The sequence below is a fragment of the Brienomyrus brachyistius genome, chromosome 4 (genome assembly GCF_023856365.1).
Source record: "Brienomyrus brachyistius isolate T26 chromosome 4, BBRACH_0.4, whole genome shotgun sequence".
Lineage (NCBI taxonomy): Eukaryota > Metazoa > Chordata > Actinopteri > Osteoglossiformes > Mormyridae > Brienomyrus > Brienomyrus brachyistius.
Genome location: NC_064536.1, coordinates 23026933 through 23050658, shown reverse-complemented (window position 1 = coordinate 23050658; position 23726 = coordinate 23026933). Strand labels below are relative to the sequence as shown.

The following is a 23726-nucleotide window of genomic DNA, read 5'->3' as shown; positions in this document are numbered from 1 at the left end:
TGAAATTATAACCATCAAGCATCAATAACTGGCAGTAAATTATGTTTTAAAATGTTGATATTGAATGTATTTTCTCCGGTGTTTGTATTAATATCCTTCCTTTCTGTCTGCATGATATTTTACATACTGTGCATCTCATTGGCTACAGTCTGCAGTACAGACATCTTACCCTCAGTGACTGACAGGGAAACCCGTGTTCCCACAGCTGCACCTCCGCTGATGTCCACACCACACCAGTAGTAACCAGGAGCTCTCAGATTGTTGATGGTCACAGTGAAGACTGACTTAACAGGATCATCTCTGATTGACACATCACCGCTTTTCTTTGGAGAGTCAGTGCGTACTATGGGAGTACATGACCTCCAGCCACTCCCTCTGCACCAGTATTTCACATGTTTTTGATACATGTTGCCATAGTAACATGGGATGGTGACAGATCCTCCTCTCTGTACAGTCACTGTGTTCACTGTGGACACACCTGCAGGGACAGAATGAAAATTACCCAGCTGATTAACTCTCCCCCCCTCTTACACCATTTATACACATATTCATGAAGTCAATACCAGTATACTGTAGGCTGCAGTACTTTACTCTGCAGAATATTAACATTTGTTTTGAGTGAATGTTGTATTTAATATCACTATAGTTGCAAAAATATGAAAACTCATAGCTCAGGTAAATATTAGTCATTACATAAGAAAAAAGTTATATGATTCCTCATACAAGTAAAACTTCAATGAAAACAAATCAAATTGAGGACGACTTCCTTCCTTGAAATTTTCGTGTTCATCTGTTCCACCTTTAGGCTTTTTCCAGGCCACAGATAACAAAGGTCAAGCAAACCATTAAAAATTATGCCAGCTCACTTCATGCTGAAGCCGGAAGTCCCCAGTGAAGTTTTAAAATATTGAAACAGAATATTTTCTAAAACATTTTCTCCTTCCTTTCTACCTGAATGACATGTTACATACTGTGCATCTCATTGGCTACAGTCTGCAGTACAGACATCTTACCGCTGTTTATATACCTCCGGATGCTATTGTTAGCTCCGCCCTTGCCTATCTCCATGATTCAATTTCTGAACAGCAGCGGACATATCCAGAGGGAGTACACATCATCGTAGGGGATTTTAAAAAAGCATGCTTAAGCACTGTGCTGCCTAAATTTGTTCAACGTGAAATGCCCCACGAGAGGGAATAACACCTTGGACCATGTATACACAAATATCAAGCGAGCCTACCGATCTGTTCCCCTCCGCCATCCGGGTATGTCTGATCACCTCTCCCTGCTTGCTGTCCCGGCATACATACCACTGAAGAAAAAGACAAAGCCCATCACCAAGACTATTAACACCTTGTCTGATGTAGCTCTGGCTCAGCTGCAGGACTGTTTCGCCCTTACAGAGTGGAGTGTTTTTGAACATGATGACCTAGAGACTTATACCTCTGCAGTGCTGGGTTACATCACGCATTGCATGGACACTGTCACCATGGAAACACGGGTCCGGGTCTACCCCAACCGTAAACCCTGGATGACGGGTAAGGTTCAGGAACTGTTAAAAGCACGTAATTCTGCTTATAAATCTGGGGACCAGGATATGTACAGGAGAGCAAGAGCAGACCTTAAAAAAGGCATCAGAGAAGCAAAATGGGCCTATTCAAGTAAGCTATCGAATGACCTCTCAGACAATAATCCCAGAAAGGTATGGGAGGGATTGAAACAAATTACTAATTACAAAGGCAGCGGGACATTATGGGAAACATGGACATTTCATTAGCAGAGGAATTAAACCACTTCTTTGCTCGCTTTGGGAGAATTGTACAGTAGATACTCCTTCCATGCAAACTGCCCTGCCCATAGCCTCCTCTGAGCTCAGCCCACACACACTCACCCTTCAAGAATATCAGGTCCGTAATATACTCAGAGCAGTAAATCAGAGGAAAGATGTTGGCCCTGACAGAATACCTGGGACAGTGCTCAAAGTCTGCGCTGACCAGTTGTCTCCTGTGTTCACCACACTTTTTAACGTATCCCTGTCACAAGCCAGTGTCCCTCACTGCCTGAAATCTGCAATAATAGTACCAGTCCCCAAGTCCTCCACTGTCAGTAGCCTCAATGACTACAGACCCATTGCACTGACACCTGTGGTTGCAAAGTGTTTTGAGAAGCTGGTCCTAAAGCACATAAAGGACTGCCTCCCACCTGGCTTTGACCCCCATCAGTTTGCCTATAAGGCAGACAGGGCCACCGAGATTTCCATTGGCCTCCACTCTGCTCTGCAACATCTAGAGAATCCTAGGACTTCAGTAAGGATGCTCTTTGTCGATTTTAATTCAGCTCTTAATGCCATCATCCCGGACATCCTTATAGCCAAGCTGGTTAACATGGACCCCCCCGCCCCGCTACATGTGCATGGAACAAGAACTTTCTTGCTGACCGGCAACAATATGTCAAAGTCGGTGACCGGAGATCATCCACCCTGCCACTCAGCACTGGCTCACCACAAGGATGTGTGCTGAGCCGTCTGTTGTTCACCATCTACACCAGTGACTGTATCCTCATGCACTCTTACAGCACCATTATCAAATTCGCAGATGACACCACCCTGGTTGGGCTCATCACTAACGATGATGACACCGCCTATAGAGATGAGGTCCAGCGTCTGACAGAATGGTGTGACTACAACAACCTAACCCTCAACACTAGGTAAACCAAGGAAGTGGTCATGGACGTCCGTAAGGCAAAAGCTGATCCCCCTCCCCTCTACATAAAAGGTGACTGCATGGAGAAGGTGTCCTCCTTGAAGTTCCACGGGACTTACATCTCCGAGGACCTGTCATGGACCACAAACACAACCGCCTTGGTGAAGAAAGCCCAGCAGCGCCTCCATTTCCTGAGGGTCCTGAGATGGAATAGGCTGCAGACCGACCTGCTGGTGTCCTTCTACTGAGTCACAATCGAGAGTGTGCTGATGCATTCCATCCCCGTGTGGTACGCTGGTTGTACAGGTACCGACAAGAAGAGACTCCAGAGAGTCAATAGTACAGCAGAGAAGGTGAGTGGCTGCCCACTCCCCTCCTTAGATTCCATTGCCAGCTCTAGATGTCTCTCTAGAGCCAGGGCGATTATAAAAGACCATTGACATCCAAACCATCACCTATTCATCAAACTGCCTTAAATGCGTCAGAACTATAAATGCATCAGACCCATGACATCGTTCCTCCCCATTATTGCTATATCTGGGAACATACGGTGATCGTAAGTGTATGTGGGTAGGTGAGTGGGAGGGAGTATGTGTAAATCTGCTCCATATAGTCATTTTAACAGCTGCTATTTTAACTGTTGTGGGATTTATTTATTTATCTATTTATTTATTAATCTTGTAAAGTCTCTGTCACTTGCATCTTTGTGGTCCGTCAGTTAATTTTGTTGTCCAGGCAACTGAACAATAACAAGAAAAGTCTTGAATCTTGAATCTTGAACTCCTCAGTAAGTTGCAACACCTTCTACCTGTGGGAGGATTTAACTAACACAAATGGGCTTGTAACTACCCAGAGGTCACCCAAAATCTTAGTCTAGAGCCCAAAGCAAAGAGTACTAAGGTCTGGCTCATGCAGCCAAGCTCTGACCCACAGCAGCACATCCTCAGGTTACGCTGGCAGTGCTAATCAGACACCTTGGGATATGAATATAGCCAGACAGAGAGAGCTGAACCCACAATGTGGGGGGTTTACCAAGTCCTCACCAGCCAGTATGACCCACTTGGGTTCATAGTCCCATATACCACCCGAGACAAGGTCCTGGTCTAGAAACTCTGGAGCAAGAAAAGTCTGCCTTCTTAGCCAGGAGGTCCAGAGCTGTACCTAAGCGGCAGCAGTCAATCTGTAGACTGGAGCTCTGTGCAGCTCTGACTGCAGCCGAGTTAGTGGCAGTACTACAGAAGGACCGTACTGTAAGGATCCATGACGTCAGCTACTGGACGGACTCTATGACTGTTCTTACTTGGCATCAGTTCGAATCCTTTCATTTTAACGCATTTGTAGGGACTAGGATTGCAGAGATACAGGAGCTGACAGATTGTCAGTCATGGCGAAATGTCGATAACAATATTAACCCAGCTGACGACATCACCAGGGGACTGACACTATCTCAGATAGCTGGAATCAACTGGTGGAGCCGAGGTCCTGAGTTTCTACAGAGGCCTCGGTCACACTGGCCCCCAGGACCCACGGTGGTTCAGGTGGATGAGTCTGAGGAGCATTAAAGGGTCACCTTCTGCAGGTCAGCATCAGCAGGGCTGAACAGTCAGGTTTCATATATCGGTCCCAGCCACACGGCTGATGATTTTTGAGCAGCCGAACTGAAACTCCTCTGACGTGGGCAGACCAACAGTTTCATTCTCTCCTGTTGGGTTTACATGGAGTGTCGCTCCATCTCACCAACTGACAACAAACTTTATGGTCATGCTGCCTTTGCACAGCCCACCTGACCAACATCATCACTTACAGTAATGGCTGGCTGTGGCATGTGTGGCTGGGGCTCTACATCAGCAGGAAACTGTCTGCAAGACAATAAAATTGCCGTGATTTGCATACAGTATAGCAGCACTGAGATAAAGTGACTGATAATTAAGTGAGCTGTCCTCACTCTCCACTTCTGCTTCCTGGGGAGGTACTTCCCCCTCTGTTCTGACCATACTGCAACCCCCCCCACCCCCAACACCCAGATCACCCAGTGCTGTACCATCAGCTACTAGGCGGCCTATTGGCTAGGGGGCAAGACCTCTCCTGGGCTGACTTCCTGTCAATGTGGGGGCTCAGTGCTGGTGGTGGGTCAGTGTCATTCTTACAGTCTTGAAGCAGCTTTTGGCAAATTTCTCTTAGGATCCCAATTCTGTTGGATTACCTGTTACTTTAACTATGTTTTTACTTTAACTATGCATACCTACATCCAAAGGTGTAGATTTTGCTATCAGGGTATATGAATGTATACACACATCAGCCACGAGACAGAATAAGACCATTCCTGTATACTGCTGCCACATGGTGGACACAAAAAAGACTGCAGTCAAGTGTAAAATCATTCTGTCAGGCTACATTTAACCTCTCCACTACAAACAGGAAGTGTTTAAACCATAATAGATCATCTGTTTTTCTGTATGTAATAAAAAAAAAAAACATTTAATAAACATCTATCTGTTTGGCCTATTTGTGATTACGGAATACTGAGAGTATTTGATTTTACAGCAGGGTTCATTCATTCATTCATTCATTCATCCATCCATCATCCAGCTGTTTATCCTGGTCAGGGCACCAGTCATCAAGGAGCAATTAGAATTTAAACATATAAAATACGAATGCTATTCGTAATCTATTGAAAAGTCTCTGTTGTCTGTATGTTTACCTTAAACATGCAACTGTGATCGAGAGAGGGTACTTGTCTCTAGTCACTATTTTATTTTACGTTCCCCAGCGCCCGCATACAATGATCTACAGTACCTTTCATTTTCATAGACTGACTGCAAAAGTATTTACACTGTTTCACCACCAGAGGGCTCACATTCTCATTTACTACGTTGACACACAGTGTCCATAGCTTTGCTACCCTCATATGGCTGTGAACTGTAATTTCAGCCTGTGCTTTTCTTGAAAGTACTCAAGGTAGTAAAAGCTATTTGTCCATTAGACTGACAATATTTTTATTAGTCATGAAATATCAAATATCATCTTAGATAAATCCAAGACATTTCTCTGGTAAACTGTAAGTTATGCATGAAAATCAGGTGACAAACCAAAAAAAATGTATATAATGTCAGGTTCGAATTCAAGCAGGCTTTTTATGCATTGATACCGATCACATCCATTGATGCCAAGAGCAATAGAATGGATAATATATTAATTATTTTGCTGATACTAGAACAATAAAATTTGTATAGATATTTAAAAAAAAAAAAACGTTTTATTTGCCATATTCTACAACTGCATTGGAAAGCTTACTTGTTTAGACATAGTATACAAAGAATGACAAACAGCACCCAAATAAATATTAACAGACAACTGATAGACATGCAGAACTGCAGAGAAATACCCTTGTGATACATTTATCATTATAATTCACAAATTCCACAGATGCAAACATCTAAAGTCAAAATTTGTGACGCTGTGAAATATCCTATGAGGCTCCAGGGCTGAGACCAACTTGTGGTCGCTGTGGTTTGGGTCCCGTGATGCACTTTGCTGCAGCAGTGGTCAGTGTATATCCATGCAATGGATGGAAGTTGTCAGGGGTAACGCTAGATCCCTCAATTTTAACTAGATTATGCAGAAAATATGTAAAAATCAAATTGTGGATTAACAAACGGTATATTATAAAAGCCAGTTCTATCTAAATCTGACACAGTCCATATTGCACAGACCCGAATGTTGTACCTGATACCACATGATAGTTTCAAATCCCGTGACCCTTTTGCTGTAAGTCTACATCATCTGGGGAATCATATGATAATATATGATCAGATGAACTTAATTGATCCTGGGGGGAAATTTTTCATACAGCAGCAAGATACATAAACTGCAAACGTGATCGGAAGGTCGCCAGTTCGAGACCCAGCCTCAGCAGAACAGTCACATGTCTGTGGATCCTTGACCAAGGCCCATAACCCCCAGCTCCAGGGGGCCACACATCGGCTGCCCCTGTGCCATCAGCCCTGAGCTATGGAGAGCAAGATGGGGGAAGGCAAGAATTAGATTCCAACTCGTACTCATGCAATGTGATATTGGCGATTAATTAATGTGTGCAAATAACAATTAATAAAGGTCTACACATATTTTAGATCATTCATTCATTCATTCATTTTCTACATACTTTTCCAGTACAAAGTCAGTAAAGTACAGGGAGCATTGAGCTGATATAAGGCAGCACAGGGCACAAGGCAGAGGAAAATCCAGGACAGGATGCCAGTCTGTCACAAGGCAAACACTCACACACAGTCACTATGGGCACTTTTAGAGGCACCAATCCACCTAGACCATGAGTCTATTGATATGAAACCAGAGACCTCGTAGGAAACCAGTATATACAGTTGAAACGAAAAGTTTACATACACTGTATAAAAAGACATATAACTTTTTTTAAAGAAAAAAATCTTAAAAAATCTTTTTTAAGAAAAAAAAAGTTAAGTCTTTTTATACAGTGTATGTAAACTTTTGGTTTCAACTGTATACAGGAAGAACATGCAAACTCTACACAGAGAGCTGGGCCAGATACCAAAACCACAAGCCTGGAGGTGTGAGGCCCCCACGCTGCCCCCAGTGTCTAACAGCTAGAGCTTAACTAGCTCTGCAAACCTGCTGCAGAGTGAAAGACAAGCAGGTCTAATCTCCACCCCTGAAGACCAATTTATACTTTCAGTTTCACACAGGGTGAGGTGACATTAATTTCGTTATCAAGGGATTACGCCAGATATCTGTTGATGATGCATGTTTAGCCCAGATTTTTTGTTTGGTGGAGATCATGCACATTGGTGCACGTCGACTGCGCTTGTGCAAGATAACGGACTAGATCTTTCCAGTAGGTGGCAGCACTGACTTTCATAGACCAACCAAAATACAGCAAAGCCACATGGAAAAGGGAAGTATGAACGGGGCTTAATTGAGGCTGATCTTGAGCCCTGATAAGCAGAGACCTGCTGCAGTAGCACGTGAAGCTGGGTGTTTAGACCCCTCTGACTGTACACATAGAAATGACTGACGGCATCCCGGCTGTCTGCTCACATAACCACCTGTGCTGCTGAAATGACCCCAGTAAGATAATCGTACACAACACAGAACATCAAAGCATACAAAGGACAAGGGCATTTTATCTGCACTAACAGTCTTTGTACTGTTTGGTTACTAAAGAAACACATGGCAGTATTACAATGAATACTTAGATATTAAATTTATATTATCAATAACCTGTTACATGCAAATTTTAGCATAGCAATTGCAAATGTTTTCATACAAACACCCAGGGGAGTTTCCAGCTACTGAAAAGATCAGGGACTGAGTCAAGTTACCAGGGGTTTGACTTTTTTCTCTTTTGAAGGAAGATTGGCATCGGGGGTAAAATACTCAGAGCTACAGCCCTGACTGATCTGGCCTAACGACGCCCATGAATACAACCATAGGAATCCAAAAAATATTCACAATTACAGACACAATGTTATGTAAAGCAGATGAATCTTTGCAGAATTGACATTTTGTGATTTCTCCTGACCAGATCTCCATCCTGATCTCCATACTGTGGCTGACAGTGTGTGAGGAGCAGGAGAGAGATCTCTACTCAGTTCACTGTAATGAGTGACACTCACCTGTGAGCCCAGCGATGAGAAGAAACAGGAGCATCAGAGGATCCATACGTGTGTGTGTCACTGAGCCCAGATCTGTGGAGAGTGACACTCACTTCCTCATCCTCTGTACCTTCACTGTCTCTGTCGTTTCTATTCTTATACACAGAGGCAGAGTGAAGGGGGAGTGGACACTTTAAACAGGAAGTGAGAAAACCACAAGGCTGAATGTTTAGCCCTTCAGAAAGTCAGACCATTATTATTAGTGTGTAGAGAATTAAATCAGCTATCAATGCACAGACTCAATTCACAAAATAAAAAATCTGCATGAATAAAGAAGACCATGAATTTCTCTGTTTATCATAGTTATTTATTAGTATAATTATCTGCATTCTAATGCTGGAAGCACACAGTGTAAAGTGAGGTAAACCTTCAACAGCTCGTCAGTCCACTGCAGGGCACTGGAAGGTGGAGAAATGCCATGTGATAATAATAATAATAATCGATACTTTATTGATCCCCATAGGGAAATTGTCTTTACGCCTCCCACAACTTGCTCTTTTTTCATAGAGTAAGTTGTCTACTAAGGGCTGCCACCCGTAGCGGAGACCAGGGAGCTGGGGGTTAAGGGCCTCGCTCAAGGACCCACAGGCTGAGGCTGGGTTTGAACCTGCAACCTTCTGATTACAGGCACACAGGCTTAGCCCACAGAGCCACACGCTGCCCCCAATAACTCAGATGGGACTCGAACCCACAATCCCCAGCTCCGGAGGCTGATGCCTTATCCATTAGGCCACTGGGTCAGTGATATCAGTGATCAGAGGAAGGATCAGAGGAAGCCTGCAAACTGCAGAGAGACACAGTCATGGTCACATTCAAAGCCAACTCTCAGGAGTGCTGAGATAGCAGGTGTATCAGTCAGATATCTAATATCATGATGAGCTAAAGACACAGAGGGACTTTGAGGAAGCACAGCAAGACCAACAGAAGACATGGGCTCCTGACAGTAAGGCCTAAAGATCCATCATTTCAATGTTGCAGTCCAGTTGCTCTTAGCTGCAGCTGCAGCCAAAGAAAAAAAAACCGTAAATCTTCAGCTTGCCCACTTTCCTGTGTTAGTCATGTGACTCATAGCCATTTTCAGCAGCTTCACAAGTAAATTGAAATAAACTGCGAGATATAAAACAGTGATGTCACATCCTGCCTGCCATGTCTGCCTGACCCTCCTGTCTCCTCCCTCACGTGACCATGATGGGCTACACCTGGTGCTTGTTGCCCCTCATTAGTCTATGTATACAAGCACCTGTTTGTCTCACCATTGCTTGTCTGGTGATTAACATCACTTCTCCTGTCAGTCCGTGTCCTTCTTTGTCCTAACCTTCTCATTCTGATCCCTGCAGTCGTGTTAATTTGCAGTCCCTGTGTGAATAGTTTAATTAAACCTCCTTTCTGTTTTGCGAAACACCTATCCGGGATTCCCGCATGTTGTGACAGAATGATTGAACAATTCAATCCTTCAGTGCATTTTCCCATTACAGTGTCTCTAGGCACTTTACATTATCGCTGCCCAAAGCCCCCAGTGAGGAAGCCAGAGGCAACAGTGGCAAGAAAAATCTCCTTAGAAGAAAGAAACTTTTGAGGAACCAGACGCAGAGGTGGAGCCCATCCTCCAGGGGCCGGCAGAGGAAGTCAAATGAGCAAGATAACAGGTATCCCTGGGAACCTCCTTCGCTTCACATCTCCACCTGCACACTCTCCCCAGACCTCCTCCTAGTATCTGAGCTTCACGCACAGTGATGGTTGGTAGACAATCCCCTCATCGACCCACTGAGCAAGAGTGACCTCGAGGACCCTGAGGAGTCGCCCGACGGGTGGATCACCCCACCCATACTGGGCTCACCTCCACGACGAAGAAGACACCCCCACATTGACCCTCCAGAGCCCCGTGTCTCCATGGTGGGCTGGTTTGACACTCTATCCTCAGCAGTATCTCCTGGGCTGCAGTAGAGGGGCTGGCTGAGTCTCCGTCTCCAACAGAGGGAGATGGGGGACACACTATCTGGATCAGTCACCCAGACTCTTGTCTAATCGACGTTATCCCGCCTGACGACACTCCTGCTGTGGCTGAGAGGAGAGGAGCCACGCCGTCCTCCTGCTCCTGTCCTGCAGTTCTCTCAGCACCCTGCGGCCTCACTGGCCCTCCGAGCCTCTCAGGTCCTCTCCAGAATCATTGTAGCTCAGAGAATAAAAATACATGCAAGTGAAGCAAATATGTCAGATTTATCTCTGAACTGTTTGATTTCCTTGTTTTTCACTCATGCATAAGCAGAAAACAGCTAAATCATTAGCATGATGCAGAAAATATTTTAACACTTATTCTGAAAAGCAGAAATGTCGTCATACAGCATGTGAGGGTGAGACTCTGCAGAAACACTGTGTGCTGTATACAGAGGGTCTGTCCTCAGGTCTTTGGTTCAGCCTTTATTATGTGTTATACAGTTTTCTATAGTGCCACTGTAGTAGGTCTTCTTAATCTCTGTGGATCAGTAGGAAACGAGAGGCCTAATAGGAAGGTGTCACTGTAAGACAGGGGTGGGGGCTGTCCTGGGGGGGGGCAAAGTCAGGTGATGAGCACATTGATTCACTTCACCTGGGCCTTATCAGCCGTCCTATCAGACTGAGAGCTGTTTGTGTTTCTCTCAGCCCCCGACAGACACAGATGCCAAAATTCACACCCGGTCATTTCATTACACAGATTATGATTCTCCATACTGTCACTGTTTCTCTGTCTGTGACCCAGGACTCCTTAAATCCAATGAAAAACCGACTTTCTCCCCTCCGCTTGGTTTATACAGGTTCTGCACTCATCTGTTCGGTTTGCATGGGGTGTCGTTCCTTCTCACCAACTGACCACAAACTTTATTGTCATGCTGCCTTTGCACAGCCCACCTGACCAACATCATCACTTACAGCAATGGCTGGCTGTGGCATGTGTGGCTGGGGCTCTACATCAGCAGGAAACTGTCTGCAGGACAATAAACCCTGCAGCTTGCAGGTAGCTTATTGGCTGGGGGGTGGTACCTGGTCTGGACTGACTTCCTGTCCTGAGAAGCTGGGGGGGTCAGTGCTGGTGCTGGATCAGTGTCATTCTTACAGTCTTGATGCAGCCTTTGGCAAAGTTCTCTTAGGATCCCATTCCTGCTGGATTTCCTGTTACTTTAACTATGCAACTATGCAATTTTGTTCCTAAAGTAAAGTGCATAATATAATTCTGTCATACTTTAATATACTGTACATACTGCTATAATATACTGTAATATACTATACATAATTTAATATACTGTTGTTAGTATGTAATTCGCTCCTGCCTAGATCGAAGACACAAAGCTGGAGGCAAAATTCCATGTTATCAGGGTATATGAATGTATACACACATCAGCCACGAGACAAAATAAGACCATTCCTGTATACTGCTGCCACATGGTGGACACAAACAAGACTGCAGTCAAGTGTAAAATCATTCTGTCAGGCTACATTTAACCTCTGCACTACAAACAGGAAGTGTTTAAACTACAATAGGTCACACATTATTCTATACTGTATGTAATGGAAAAAAATTGTTCACTAAACATCTACCTTTTCTGCTTATTTGTGACTACAGATTACTGTGAGTATTTGATTATACAGCAGAGGTCATTCATTCATCCGTCCTCCAGCTGCTGTTTCTTCATCTTAATCATGAAATTGTGATTTAGTGCAAGTACTAGTCTCCCATGACCATTTTACTTTATGTTCTGGTGACATGCAGTAATTTTCATTTCCATAGATTGATTGTGGAAGTAATTTACATCGTTTCACCGCCAGAGGGCTGACATTTTCATTAACATGTTTACAGTGGATATAAAAGTTACACAACCCTGTTAAAATACCTGGCATTTGTAATGTAAAAAATGAGGCCAAAATGAATCATTTCAAAACTTTTCCCACCTTTAATGTTACCTGTAATCTGCACAATTCAATTGAAAAGCAAACAAATCTGTTAGGGGGAAACTATAAAAAAATATGCTAGTTGCATACAGTAAGTCTGCACTCCCTTAAACTTATACTTTGATGAAGCACCTTTTGATTTCATTACAGCATACAGTCTTTTTGGGTTCACACCTGCAGGCAATTAAAGTGACGCTGATTAACCCCAGATGAAGTTCAGCTGTTCTAGTAGGATTTTCCTGACATGATTCACATAGAGCTTACAAAGCATCAAAGGGATCTCATACCTGAAAGGTATCAGTCAGTAGAAGGGTACAAAAAAATTCCATGACATTAGATATACCATGGAACACAGGGAACAGGACAGACAGAACCAGGAGGCGAATTAATGAGGGCGGTAGGACAGACAGGGTACACAGGAACTGGGATGGGGCCACCAGATGAGGGAACACAGTTGGGAACAGACCTTGGGGACCAGGGACCTATAAACTGGGAACAGGACACAGGAACTGAGGGACAGAACCAGAGAGAGACCAGCTGGAAACAGGATGTGAGGACTGAGGGACAGGAACAGGAACAAGAGGCCAGGACCAGGAAAGAGAAGGGGAACTGAAAGGGAAAGGAAAAAAATGAGCCTGATGGGACAACAGGCTCAGGAACCGAAGAGGAAGGGACTGGGTAGTAATAGACTGGGGTCAAAGGGACACTGGAAGGTTGCCAGAGTGGGGACGAGATACACAAGGATGGGGTGAATAGACCACCACAGGCCTAGATGAAGAATGAGCAGCTAAAATTTAGGAGATGGAGGCAAGTCAAGTGTGTGGATGGAAACCACAGGATGGGAACTGGAGGGTGACAGGGGGACTGGAGGGTGACAGGGGGACTGGAGGGTGACAGGGGGACTGCAGGACGGTAATAGGCAGGAGAGTTGGAAACTCTCTTGAAACTGGACGGCTGGCATGAGTGATATGTCCCTGTCTTCCCCTTTGAAAGACAGAGAACCAGCCTGGCCCTGTACTGCTCCCCTGCCTGCACCACAGATGGAACAGGTGCTTGGGGCCTAATCAGCCCAAGCCTCAGGTGGAGGCTGGAGCCTGAAACGTGGGACTCAGGACCAGGTCCAAGGGCTGCCACTCCAAGTCCTCTGGAGCGGTATCCTCCAGGTCCATCCCCACTAGGATGGGGGTGACCTCAGGCCAATATGCAGGGCCCAAGGCAAACTTGGGCGGAGCTACAGGGGCCAGGGTGACCTCGGGCAGAGCTACAGGGGTAAAGTCAGGATGAGTGGCCCCATGTGGGCTGGAATCGATAGTTAACAATGAAGTCAGAGGGAAGTTCCCCGAATTCTCTCAGAAACAAAGTGTATGATCCCGGTGGTCTGTGTACTATAAGAATATAGGTGGGCGGGTCGGACACCATGTGAATTATCATTGAAATCCTTGATAATCTTGGGTTCAATTTTCAACAGTGAGTTAAAATAGCTGCCAGGCCGCCTCCACGCCCAGAGCCATGTGGTTTCTGTACAGAACTAAACCCATCAGGTGAGGCTTCAACAAGAGGTACAGTGTCTGTGTGTCTCAGTCAGGTTTCAGTTAAAAAGCACAGGTCTGCACCAGTGTCCAGCACCATGTCATTAACAAGAAGTAATTTACTTCCCAAAGAGTGAATGTTCAATTGTGCGCATTTTATGGTGGGTTTATGTTGTGACTCATTCAGTCTTATTAATGGGATTGATATTAAGTTATCCACACAAAAGCCCCCAGTGGAACATTTAGATCTAAGTCTTGGTCTAACAATACTTACAATATCCTTTCTATGCTCACTTAACTGTTTCTAAATAGTTTCCGTGTGATGGAGCACCTGGGTGAAGACCGAACATGATCTACAGGTGGGAGAATAAACAGCCTTTGATTTAAGATGGCAAAGCTGAGGTCTGGATGCTGCTTTCAGTCAGGCAGGGAATATACTCGCCATTCTGGGATAACATAAATGATCCTCTCCAGTTAGGGTGAAGACCGTCCCGTTTATAAAAACCAGGCTGTTCCCAGAAAAGATCCTAATTTTTATGTATTTATATATTGAATTTTTCTTTTCTACTCCTACTTTACTTTTTATTTATTTTTTCTTATATTTTTACACAGCCAAATAGGGTGACTCAGAGACTGTATGTGACGAATAAACCTCTTGAATCTTCAATCTAATTATAAATAAAGGCAATGTTTTGAGATGTGCACCAAGTCTCTAAGCAGCGGTTTAGGGAGAGTAGGGTACTCTAGGTTACATCCCCTCTACAGAGAATTGGTAAGTGTGGCATGGGGGAGTGATGGACGATCCATGTTGCAGCTCACAGAAACAACAAGGGACTTTATTGTATCTGAACTCAAAACAAAGAGAAACAAAAGGAAGCATGAGGGGTATAAAGACAGGCAGGTAGAAAACAAGAATGAAAGCAGGGAGAAGCACAGAAGAAAACAATGCAGAACACAGAGAAAGGCAGGGAGTGAGCAGCCGCACGCAGGAATAAATACAATGGCCGACTCGGGAACAGGGTGGGGGCAGGCACTTAAATACACATAATAACGAGGGCTTCCACAAAGGACAGGTGGGGGCTATAACTAAACGAGAGGCTGTGGGCAATGAAGAACAGGTGAGGGTAATCACCATCAATTACACACTCAGGACTAAGGCTACACTGGAGATAAAGGGAACACAGGTGAAATAATTACAAAACTACTGCAGATAACCAGATACAAACAAAAACAAGATCCGATACAGAAATAACCAGAATGCAAGGTAACAATGGGAAAAAAACAAAAACTCAAAATGTCAAAGTGAAGCTGGGCTCTGGAGAGCCTCAAACCCATGACAGGGAAAATGCTTGGTTTTCTGCTAAACATTCAGCCCATTCAGCCACACAGCAACCCAGGCAGCAGTGGAACACACTAGGACCTGTGAAGCATAATAGACTAGGGGAACAGAAAGTGGGATGACCAGCGACACCAGCTGGACAAAGAGGGAAACTGGGACAGGTATTGACAGCTCTGTGTTACATCACTCTCTGACAGGGTCAATTTGAAAAATTCTTCTTTTTAATCATTTTAATAATCCCAGAAAATACAAAATGCACGGTAAACCATATCTATATCAATCATTTATTAAATCAGAACAAATAATTTTACTTTCACTAATGAGTAAATTATTATTAACACTTATACTACAGTTATACCAGCAGGTTGCAGCAAAGCGCATGTGAAGCAAAGGCTATCAGTCGTACAAAGCACTGGCTCTACTGGTTCCCATCAGGTAATCCAACACTGCAGACCAACCTCTCTATATTCCACTGACTCTCATGGTATGACTGGACAGACTGAGCAGGGCCGTGTGAGAGAGGCCTCACTGCAGTTAGCATAACCATTAATTTTCCTGCTCTTCTGACTCGTTCTGCTCCACAAAGGTGTCCCCCCCCCCAGATTCTTCTGCAACAATGAGATTCATGCACAAAAAATGGCTAAAACATTAACAGAGCTACGTATATGAAGACACATTTCATACAAGCACAGCATGACCCTGCTGATACAGCCTTAAGGTTTGTTCATTTACAGTGTTTGAGCTAATAGAGGCTGTATGCCTCATTTTATCAGGATAAACAAGCTTGTATATTTAATTAGAATTTCTTAAGACCCGTGGTTTGTTTTGGCTCCTCCCTCTGCTTCTCTCTAATTGGATTCTCTCTTTCTACAGGAGCTCCAGTGCAGCTGAATGGCGATGATGGTGCAGATCAGATAAAACACACCAGTCCCAGCTTTCACTACAGCATCCAGAACCTGCTCCCACCTGTCAGACATATAATACATCAGTGTGTCTGTCAGTCACACGTAACACATTTTAATCTGAAGAACAATGCAGTGAATCTATTCTGATAGAATTATAAGCATGAACAGCAGCACCAATAAGCCCAGTCCTACATACAGAGAGAGCTGGAGCAGAGAGCTGAATAAGAGGCTGGATTTGAACAGTAAAGTCTGACATGCTTTATAACAACACGGTACAGCCACATCTGTACTATTACACAGGCTGCATGTGAGTAACAGGAGACATTAACAAATAATATGAAAATAGCTACAGAATTTTAACTGCCAGTTAGGCACAACTGCCATACAATAGGGCACAAAGCAGGGGCTCAACCTGGATGTGATGCCATCACAAGGAAATTATAATTAAGGAATAAAAGAAAAACAATGTTCCCATAAAATAACAGAAGTTTCCCATCACTGTGTGATCAGGGAGACGCTCATAGCTGGACACCACACTGCTGTAAGTGCTGCTGGATGCTTACCTCTGTTTTTCATTATTCCCTCTTTCTTCATCATGTGCCAAAAATGGACAGCAGTGGAAACAAGAGAAAGGATTGTTACATAAAAAATAAACATCCATTCCCAGGGGTCACTAGAGATTTCGGGCACCTGAAAGCATGTCAGATTGGGCCCTCAGCCCGGACTAATCCAATTATGTTCCTAATTTCTTAGCGTCTCATCGATTGGGGATACATGAAATCATCCTAACTCCGCGCCCCCCTTTACAGCACCCCTGCCCTGTTCTGTCAGTCAGTACAGATTGTGAAAGGTCATTTCTAAAATTGAAAACAAATAACGAAAATTATTCAATTAAACATCTGTTTTGATGCAGAATAAATTAGGATTGTGAGCAAAGAGTCCACATCCCAGGGCCCTAATAGTGGGCAGGTAAATAATGTTATTAATATATCATAATGTATTTATGGTTTAACTGGATCAGTTATTACACAGTGTAACTGTAACACTGGCCTTTGCTGAAGTTAGAAACTACCTGCAGACAATCACCCAGTCTGTACACCTTTAGTAACAATTAATCCCTACAATCCCTACAAATGTGTGAAATATGAAGGGCAAAAAATAAAGTTTTTAATGTATGAAAGTAAAAACCTACATGTAACGTTTTCCAAACATTGCACACATGATAAATGGCTGTAAGATGAATATGTCTGTCTGTCTGTTTCCTGTAAGCTGATGCCTGTGATGTTTTATGAAAGACATCTGACTGGGTGTCTGACTGAGAAAATAGTCAGATCTGTAATATTTGTCATATTATACAAATATATCATAAACTAGAAATATGTGAATCCTGAGGCCTCTGTACAGCTGCCAGGTGTAACATGCAGATCAGACACTCATGTATTTAATAAAGAGCAGAACCCGTATCTGATGAGGTCATCAGGCTGTATTATGGGATGTCTCCCTTAGAGGCAATACTGATATGCAAGTTAATTTTCCTGTACATTCATACAGACACTTGAAATTATAATCATCAAACATACGTAACTGACAGTGAATTAAGTTTCATAAAATTGATATTGAAAACATTTTCCGCGTTAATGTCCTTCCTTTTTACCTGAATGACATGTTACATACTGTGCATCTCATTGGCTACAGTCTGCAGTACAGACATCTTACCCTCAGTGACTGACAGGTAAACCCGTGTTCCCACAGCTGCACCTCCGCTGATGTCCACACCACACCAGTAGGAACCAGTAGCTGTCAGATTGTTCATGGTCACATTGAAGACTCGCTGGTCAGGATCATCTCTGATTGACACTTCACCACTTATCTGTGTAGAATCAGTACGTACTATGGGAGTACATGAACTCCAGTCACTCCCATTGCACCAGTATTTCACCTGCTGTTGATACATGCTGTCATAGAAACATGGGATGGTGACAGATCCTCCTCTCTGTACAGTCACCGTGTTCAGTGTGGACACACCTGCAGGGACAGTATGAAAATTACCCAGCTGATTAACTCTCACTCCCTCTTACACCATTTATACGCATATTCACTTGTCTTTCTACTCCTCACCTGGTTGCTGCCACACTTTTGTTGCCAGAGGTTTAGACATTAATGGCTGTGTGTTTAGGGGACAGCAAATTTACACTGTTATACAAGCTGGACACTGACTACTTTACATTGTATAAAGTGTCATATCTTCAGTGTTGTCCCATGAAAAGACATAATGAAATATTTTAAAGAATTTGAGGAGTGTCCTCACTTTTGTGAGATAATATATTAAAATATTTTTTTCTGTATTTGTGTTAATGTCCTTCCTTTCTGCCTGAATAACATCTTACATACTGAGAATCTCATTGGCTACAGTCTGCAGGACAGACATCTTACCCTCAGTGACTGACAGGTAAACTCGTGTTCCCACAGCTGCACCTCTGCTGATCTCCACACCACACCAGTAGGAACCAGAGTCCCCAGCTGTCAGATTGTTCATGGTCACATTGAAGACTCGCTGGACAGGATCATCTCTGATTGACACTTCACCACTTATCTGTGTAGAGTCAGTGTGTACTATGGGAGTACATGAATTCCAGTCACTCCCATTGCACCAGTATTTCACATGTTGTTGATACATGTTGTCATAGAAACATGGGATGGTGACAGATCCTCCTCTCTGTACAGACACTGTGTTCACTGTGGACACACCTGCAGGGACAGTATGAAAATTACCCAGCTGATTAATTCTCACTCCCTCTTACACCATTTATACACATATTCATGAAGTCAGTATCAGTCTACTGTAGGCTGCAGTACTTCACTCTGCAGAATATTAAAATTTGTTTTTAATAAATGTTCTGTTTACTATCACTGTATTGGTAAAAAACAAAACAGTGTAATGAATGATTAACTGAACTGATCATTCAGCAGAAAATTAGCCTGCAGAAACCTCATTTGCCAGCTTACACATTTAAGTTCACATATTTAGGTCACCAATTAGGAACAACATGCATGGCCACCCCTGTGCCCCCCCTAAATGCACATATTACTTGGGTGTGAAATAAATGTAATATTACTGGTAAAAAGTATAGAATGTCACTGCAAAGCATTTCATAAACAGCTGATCAGTTTTCAAAAGCGTCTTTTGCTCCTTAATGCTGACAATCTAACATGATACTTGGAGGACATGAAGGTCAAATGCATCTGTCCCCACCCCCCCCCCCCCCCCATCAAAACAACTGTCTGCTCTCTGCCCCCCTCCCTATCGTTTAAATGGTGAGAGACGATCCCCATAGCAGCTCCAACCAACCAGAAAGCAAGAGCAGCCAGCATGTGCTAGATCAGCTGGAGAAAGCAGCCCCTGTCACAGCCAGCATCCCTCCCAGGATATATGTCAGCAAGCCTGGCTTTGCTGAACTGAACCCCGTGCAGAACTTTAAACTGTATGAGCCCCAATCTGGCACATGATCAAAGTCAAGTCAGAGTGAACTTTATTGTCAGAATTCAGTACATAGCAGCGCTGACTGCTTTATTACCTCATATTCATGTAATAAATATACAAATGTTACTGCATCCCTCACAAGCTCCACAACAATCATTATTCCCTTTAAGTAACTTAGCGTTCCTTTAATGTATCATGATATTGGCAGACGGACACCGACAGGATTCATGGTGTTCATGTGTTTCTTTTAATGACAGCAGTCAATAGAACAACTGAACTAAACATCAGATCATTTCTTTTTATGACAATTTATGACAATTCACCACCCTGGGAAGCGTTTAAAAACCGCAGATATCTTTGTCTGCTTTTCTGGTGTTTTACGCGACATATTTTCCGACACGTGCTCTCTGTCCGCTGGTGAGATTGTGCTCACCTGTGTGTGTGTGCGCACGTGTCTGTGCACGCGCATCGGAGAGGAACTCCGCCATGCGCGATACAGAGAGCAGAGGGGAATTGTAAACAGGCGACCGTGTAGAGAGAAAAATGACAGGCTGTTGTGTAAATAAGATAAGGCTATTTAGTTTGTTTAATAAAAGGACAACGTATAGACCTGTTCTATAGGAAAGGTAACCATAAGTGACTTCTATTGTGATCTGGCACTATATACTGTAGAAAATAAAATTAAATTAACTTGACCTTCAAGGGGGGGCGGGAGGTGCCGTTGTTGGGGGGGGGGGGGGGGGCACCCCCTATTATATTGGTAGGGGAAACACTGCCTTGTGATGCTTTGCCTGGCCTTTAGTGCAGCCGTCTTCAGTTGTTGCTTCTTTGTGGGTCTTTCTGCCTTAAGTTTTGTCTTTAGTAAGTGAAATGAAGCTCGGTTGCGCTGAGATATGGTGGTTAACTCGGCCATTGCAGAATATTCCACTTTTTTGCCTTTTTGCCTTTTTTGCCTGGGTTGCTTTCGCGGTATGTTTTAGGTCATTGTCCATCTCTACTTTGAAGAGCCGCCCAATCAACTTTGCTGCATTTGGCTGAATCTGAGCAGAAAGTAAATCCCTTATACACTGCAGAATTCATCCAGCTGCTTCTGTCTTCTGTCACGTCATCGATAACCACTAGTGACCCAGTGCCACTGGAAGCCCTGCACGCCCATGCCATCACACTGCCTCCACCATGTTTTACAGAAGATGTGGTGAGCTTTGGATCATCAGCCATTCCAAGCCTTCTCCACACTTTCTTCTTCCCATCATTCTGGTACAGGTTGATCTTAGTTTCTTCTGTCCACAGAATGCTGCTCCAGAACTAGGCTGGCTTCTTTAGATGTTTTTTGCAAAGTCTAATCTGGCCTTTCTAGTTTTGAAGCTGATTAATGGTTTGCACCTTGTACTGAACCCTCTGTATTTGCTTTCATTAAGTCTTCTCTTTATGGTAGACTTAGATACTGATACACCTACTTCCTGGAGAGTGTTCTTCACTTGGGTGGATGTTGTGAAGGGGTTTTTCTTCACCATGGAAAGGATCCTGTGAACATCCACCACTGTTGTCTTCCATGGACGTCCAGCCCTTTTGAGTTCCTGAGCTCACTAGTGCTCTTTTTCCTCAGAATGTGCCAAACTGTTGCTTTAGCCACTCCTAACATTTCTGCTCTCTCTCTCTGATGGATTTATTCATTTTTCAGCCTAAGGATGGTCTGTTTCACTCCCATTGAGGCTCCTTTGACCGCATGTTGTGGGTTCACAGCCAAAGCTTTCAAATGCAAATGCCAACCTGGCCTCAACTCCAGACCTTTGACCAGCTTCACCAATGATGGATTAATGAGGGAATAGTCCAATTACTTTTGGTCCTTTGAAAAAGAGGCGGCTACATATTAAAGAGCTGTAATTCATAAACCCTTCCTCCAATTTGGATGTGAATACCATCAAAGTAAAGCTGAGAGTCTGCGCGTTACGACGACATTGACAATATAACTGTATCTTGAATATGTTTTGGCAAACAGCTAAAATAACAAACCTTGTGTCACTGTCCAAATATTTCTGGACCTAATTGTGTGTGCGTGTGTGTGTGTGTGTGTGTGTGTGTGTGTGTATATATATATATATATATATATATATATATATAAATTATTAATTTACAGAACATTAGAGTAATACGGGAATCTTAGAGAGTGCACATAAAACACGGGCGACAATAGGGAATGCAGCTAAACCCCTCAGGCATTATATATATATATATATATATATATATATATATATATATATATATAGATATAGTGCCGGAGGGGTCTGCATGTCCCAGTTAGCCACGTGTATAGCTCTAAATAGCTCTTGTATTGCTGTTGTTAAGGTTTAGCTGCATTCCCTATTGTCGCCCGTGTTTTATGTGCCCCCCCACAGCAATATTGCCAGGTGACCCGCTGTTTGCTGGGGGATTAGACACTGAGCTTGAACTATGTACAAGGTTGGCACCAGTCCAATATGCCGCTCTGCCCTGTGGTACCTACTGCACTATAATATATTCATGTATGTAAATGCATATTTCAAATAAATAATAATAATAATAATTGATACTTTATTGATCCCTGTAGGGAAATTGTCTTTACGCCTCCCACAACTTGCTCTTTTGTCATAGAGGAAGTTGTCTGCGAAGGGCTGCCACCCATAGTGGCACCCAGGGAGCTGGGAGTTAAGGGCCTCGCTCAAGGACCAACAGGCAGAGGCCGGGTTTGAACCTGCAACCTTCTGATTACAGGCACACAGGCTTAGCCCACTGAGCCACACGCTGCCCGCTGAATGAATGTATTAAAATAACATGATAGTTATTCTTTTCAATTTTCTTGTCTTATTTCTTGTTTTTCTTGGCGTGTTAATTTATTTTTCACAGAGGGCTTGTGAACATGAACAGGAACCTTGTGTTCATTCCCAGTAATATGTGAAACAGCGCCCCCTGGAGTCACACATTATGACAGCCACAAAATATGGTGTAACACTGGCATTCATAAAGGAATTGATAAGCTCAGAGGCGCACAATTCTGATGCTTTGGAAAATTTGGAACCTGTTCCCAATTCCAATCCCTAGTACCAGGTCCATTAAGCCCCTTTACTTTCCAAGATATAAACTTCACAGGATGGCCTCCTATAGCAACAGCCATGTTAGCCATAATAAAAGACATTCACAGCCTGTGACCCAAAACACTGCAAGGGTACAGACTGCATGTGAGCACATGCAATGAAAAATAAGTCTGGTCCCTTCATAACACTGAAGAGGAGACGTTGCCATGGTAATCTCCTTATAAGGACAAGAAAGAACATTTAACCCCAAAAGCTGTATCTTCTTCCCCAGCTGAGGTAAATCTTAGCCATTACATAATGAAAAACTTATATGATTCTTCATACAAGTAAAACTTCAATGAAAACAAATCAAATTGAGGACGACTTCCTTCCTTGAAATTCTCGTGTTCATCTGTTCCACCTTTAGGCTTTTTCCAGGCCACAGATAACAAAGGTCAAGCAAACCATTAAAAATTATGCCAGCTCACTTCATGCTGAAGCCGGAAGTCCCCAGTGAAGTTTTAAAATATTGAAACAGAATATTTTCTAAAACATTTTCTCCTTCCTTTCTACCTGAATGACATGTTACATACTGTGCATCTCATTGGCTACAGTCTGCAGTACAGACATCTTACCCTCAGTGACTGACAGGTAAACCCGTGTTCCCACAGCTGCACCTCCGCTGATCTCCACACCACACCAGTAGGAACCAGAGTCCACAGTTGTCAGCTTGTTCATGGTCACATTGAAGACTCGCTGGTCAGGATCATCTCTGATTGACACTTCACCACTTTTCTTTGGAGAGTAAGTGTGTACTATGGGAGTACATGAACTCCAGTCACTCCCTCTGCACCAGTATTTCACATGTTGTTGATACATGTTGTCATAGTAACATGGGATGGTGACAGATCCTCCTCTCTGTACAGTCACCGTGTTCAGTGTGGACACACCTGCAGGGACAGTATGAAAATTACCCAACTGATTTACTCTCGCTCCCTCTTACAGCATTTATACACATATTCATGAAGTCAATACCAGTATACTGTAGGCTGCAGTACTTTACTCTGCAGAATATTAACATTTGTTTTAAGTGAATGTTGTATTTAATA

The 23726-nt window shown here is 43.4% G+C and overlaps 1 protein-coding gene and 1 non-coding gene across 2 annotated transcripts in view; both read right to left on the bottom strand.

Moving 5' to 3' along the window:
- The window catches only part of LOC125739920 (uncharacterized), a 645903-nt gene that overhangs the window by 183135 nt on the left and 439042 nt on the right, over positions 1–23726 (bottom strand). The window contains exons 15-17 of the mRNA XM_049010480.1: positions 23253–23567; positions 18562–18834; positions 170–211 (exon numbers count right to left, since the gene is read on the bottom strand). Of these exons, the coding sequence (XP_048866437.1) occupies positions 170–211; positions 18562–18834; positions 23253–23567 (630 nt within the window). The remainder of the gene's footprint in view (positions 1–169; positions 212–18561; positions 18835–23252; positions 23568–23726) is intronic.
- On the bottom strand, positions 9057–9129 carry trnar-ccg (transfer RNA arginine (anticodon CCG)). Its single transcript has one exon. It is a non-coding gene; the product is annotated as a tRNA-Arg (tRNA).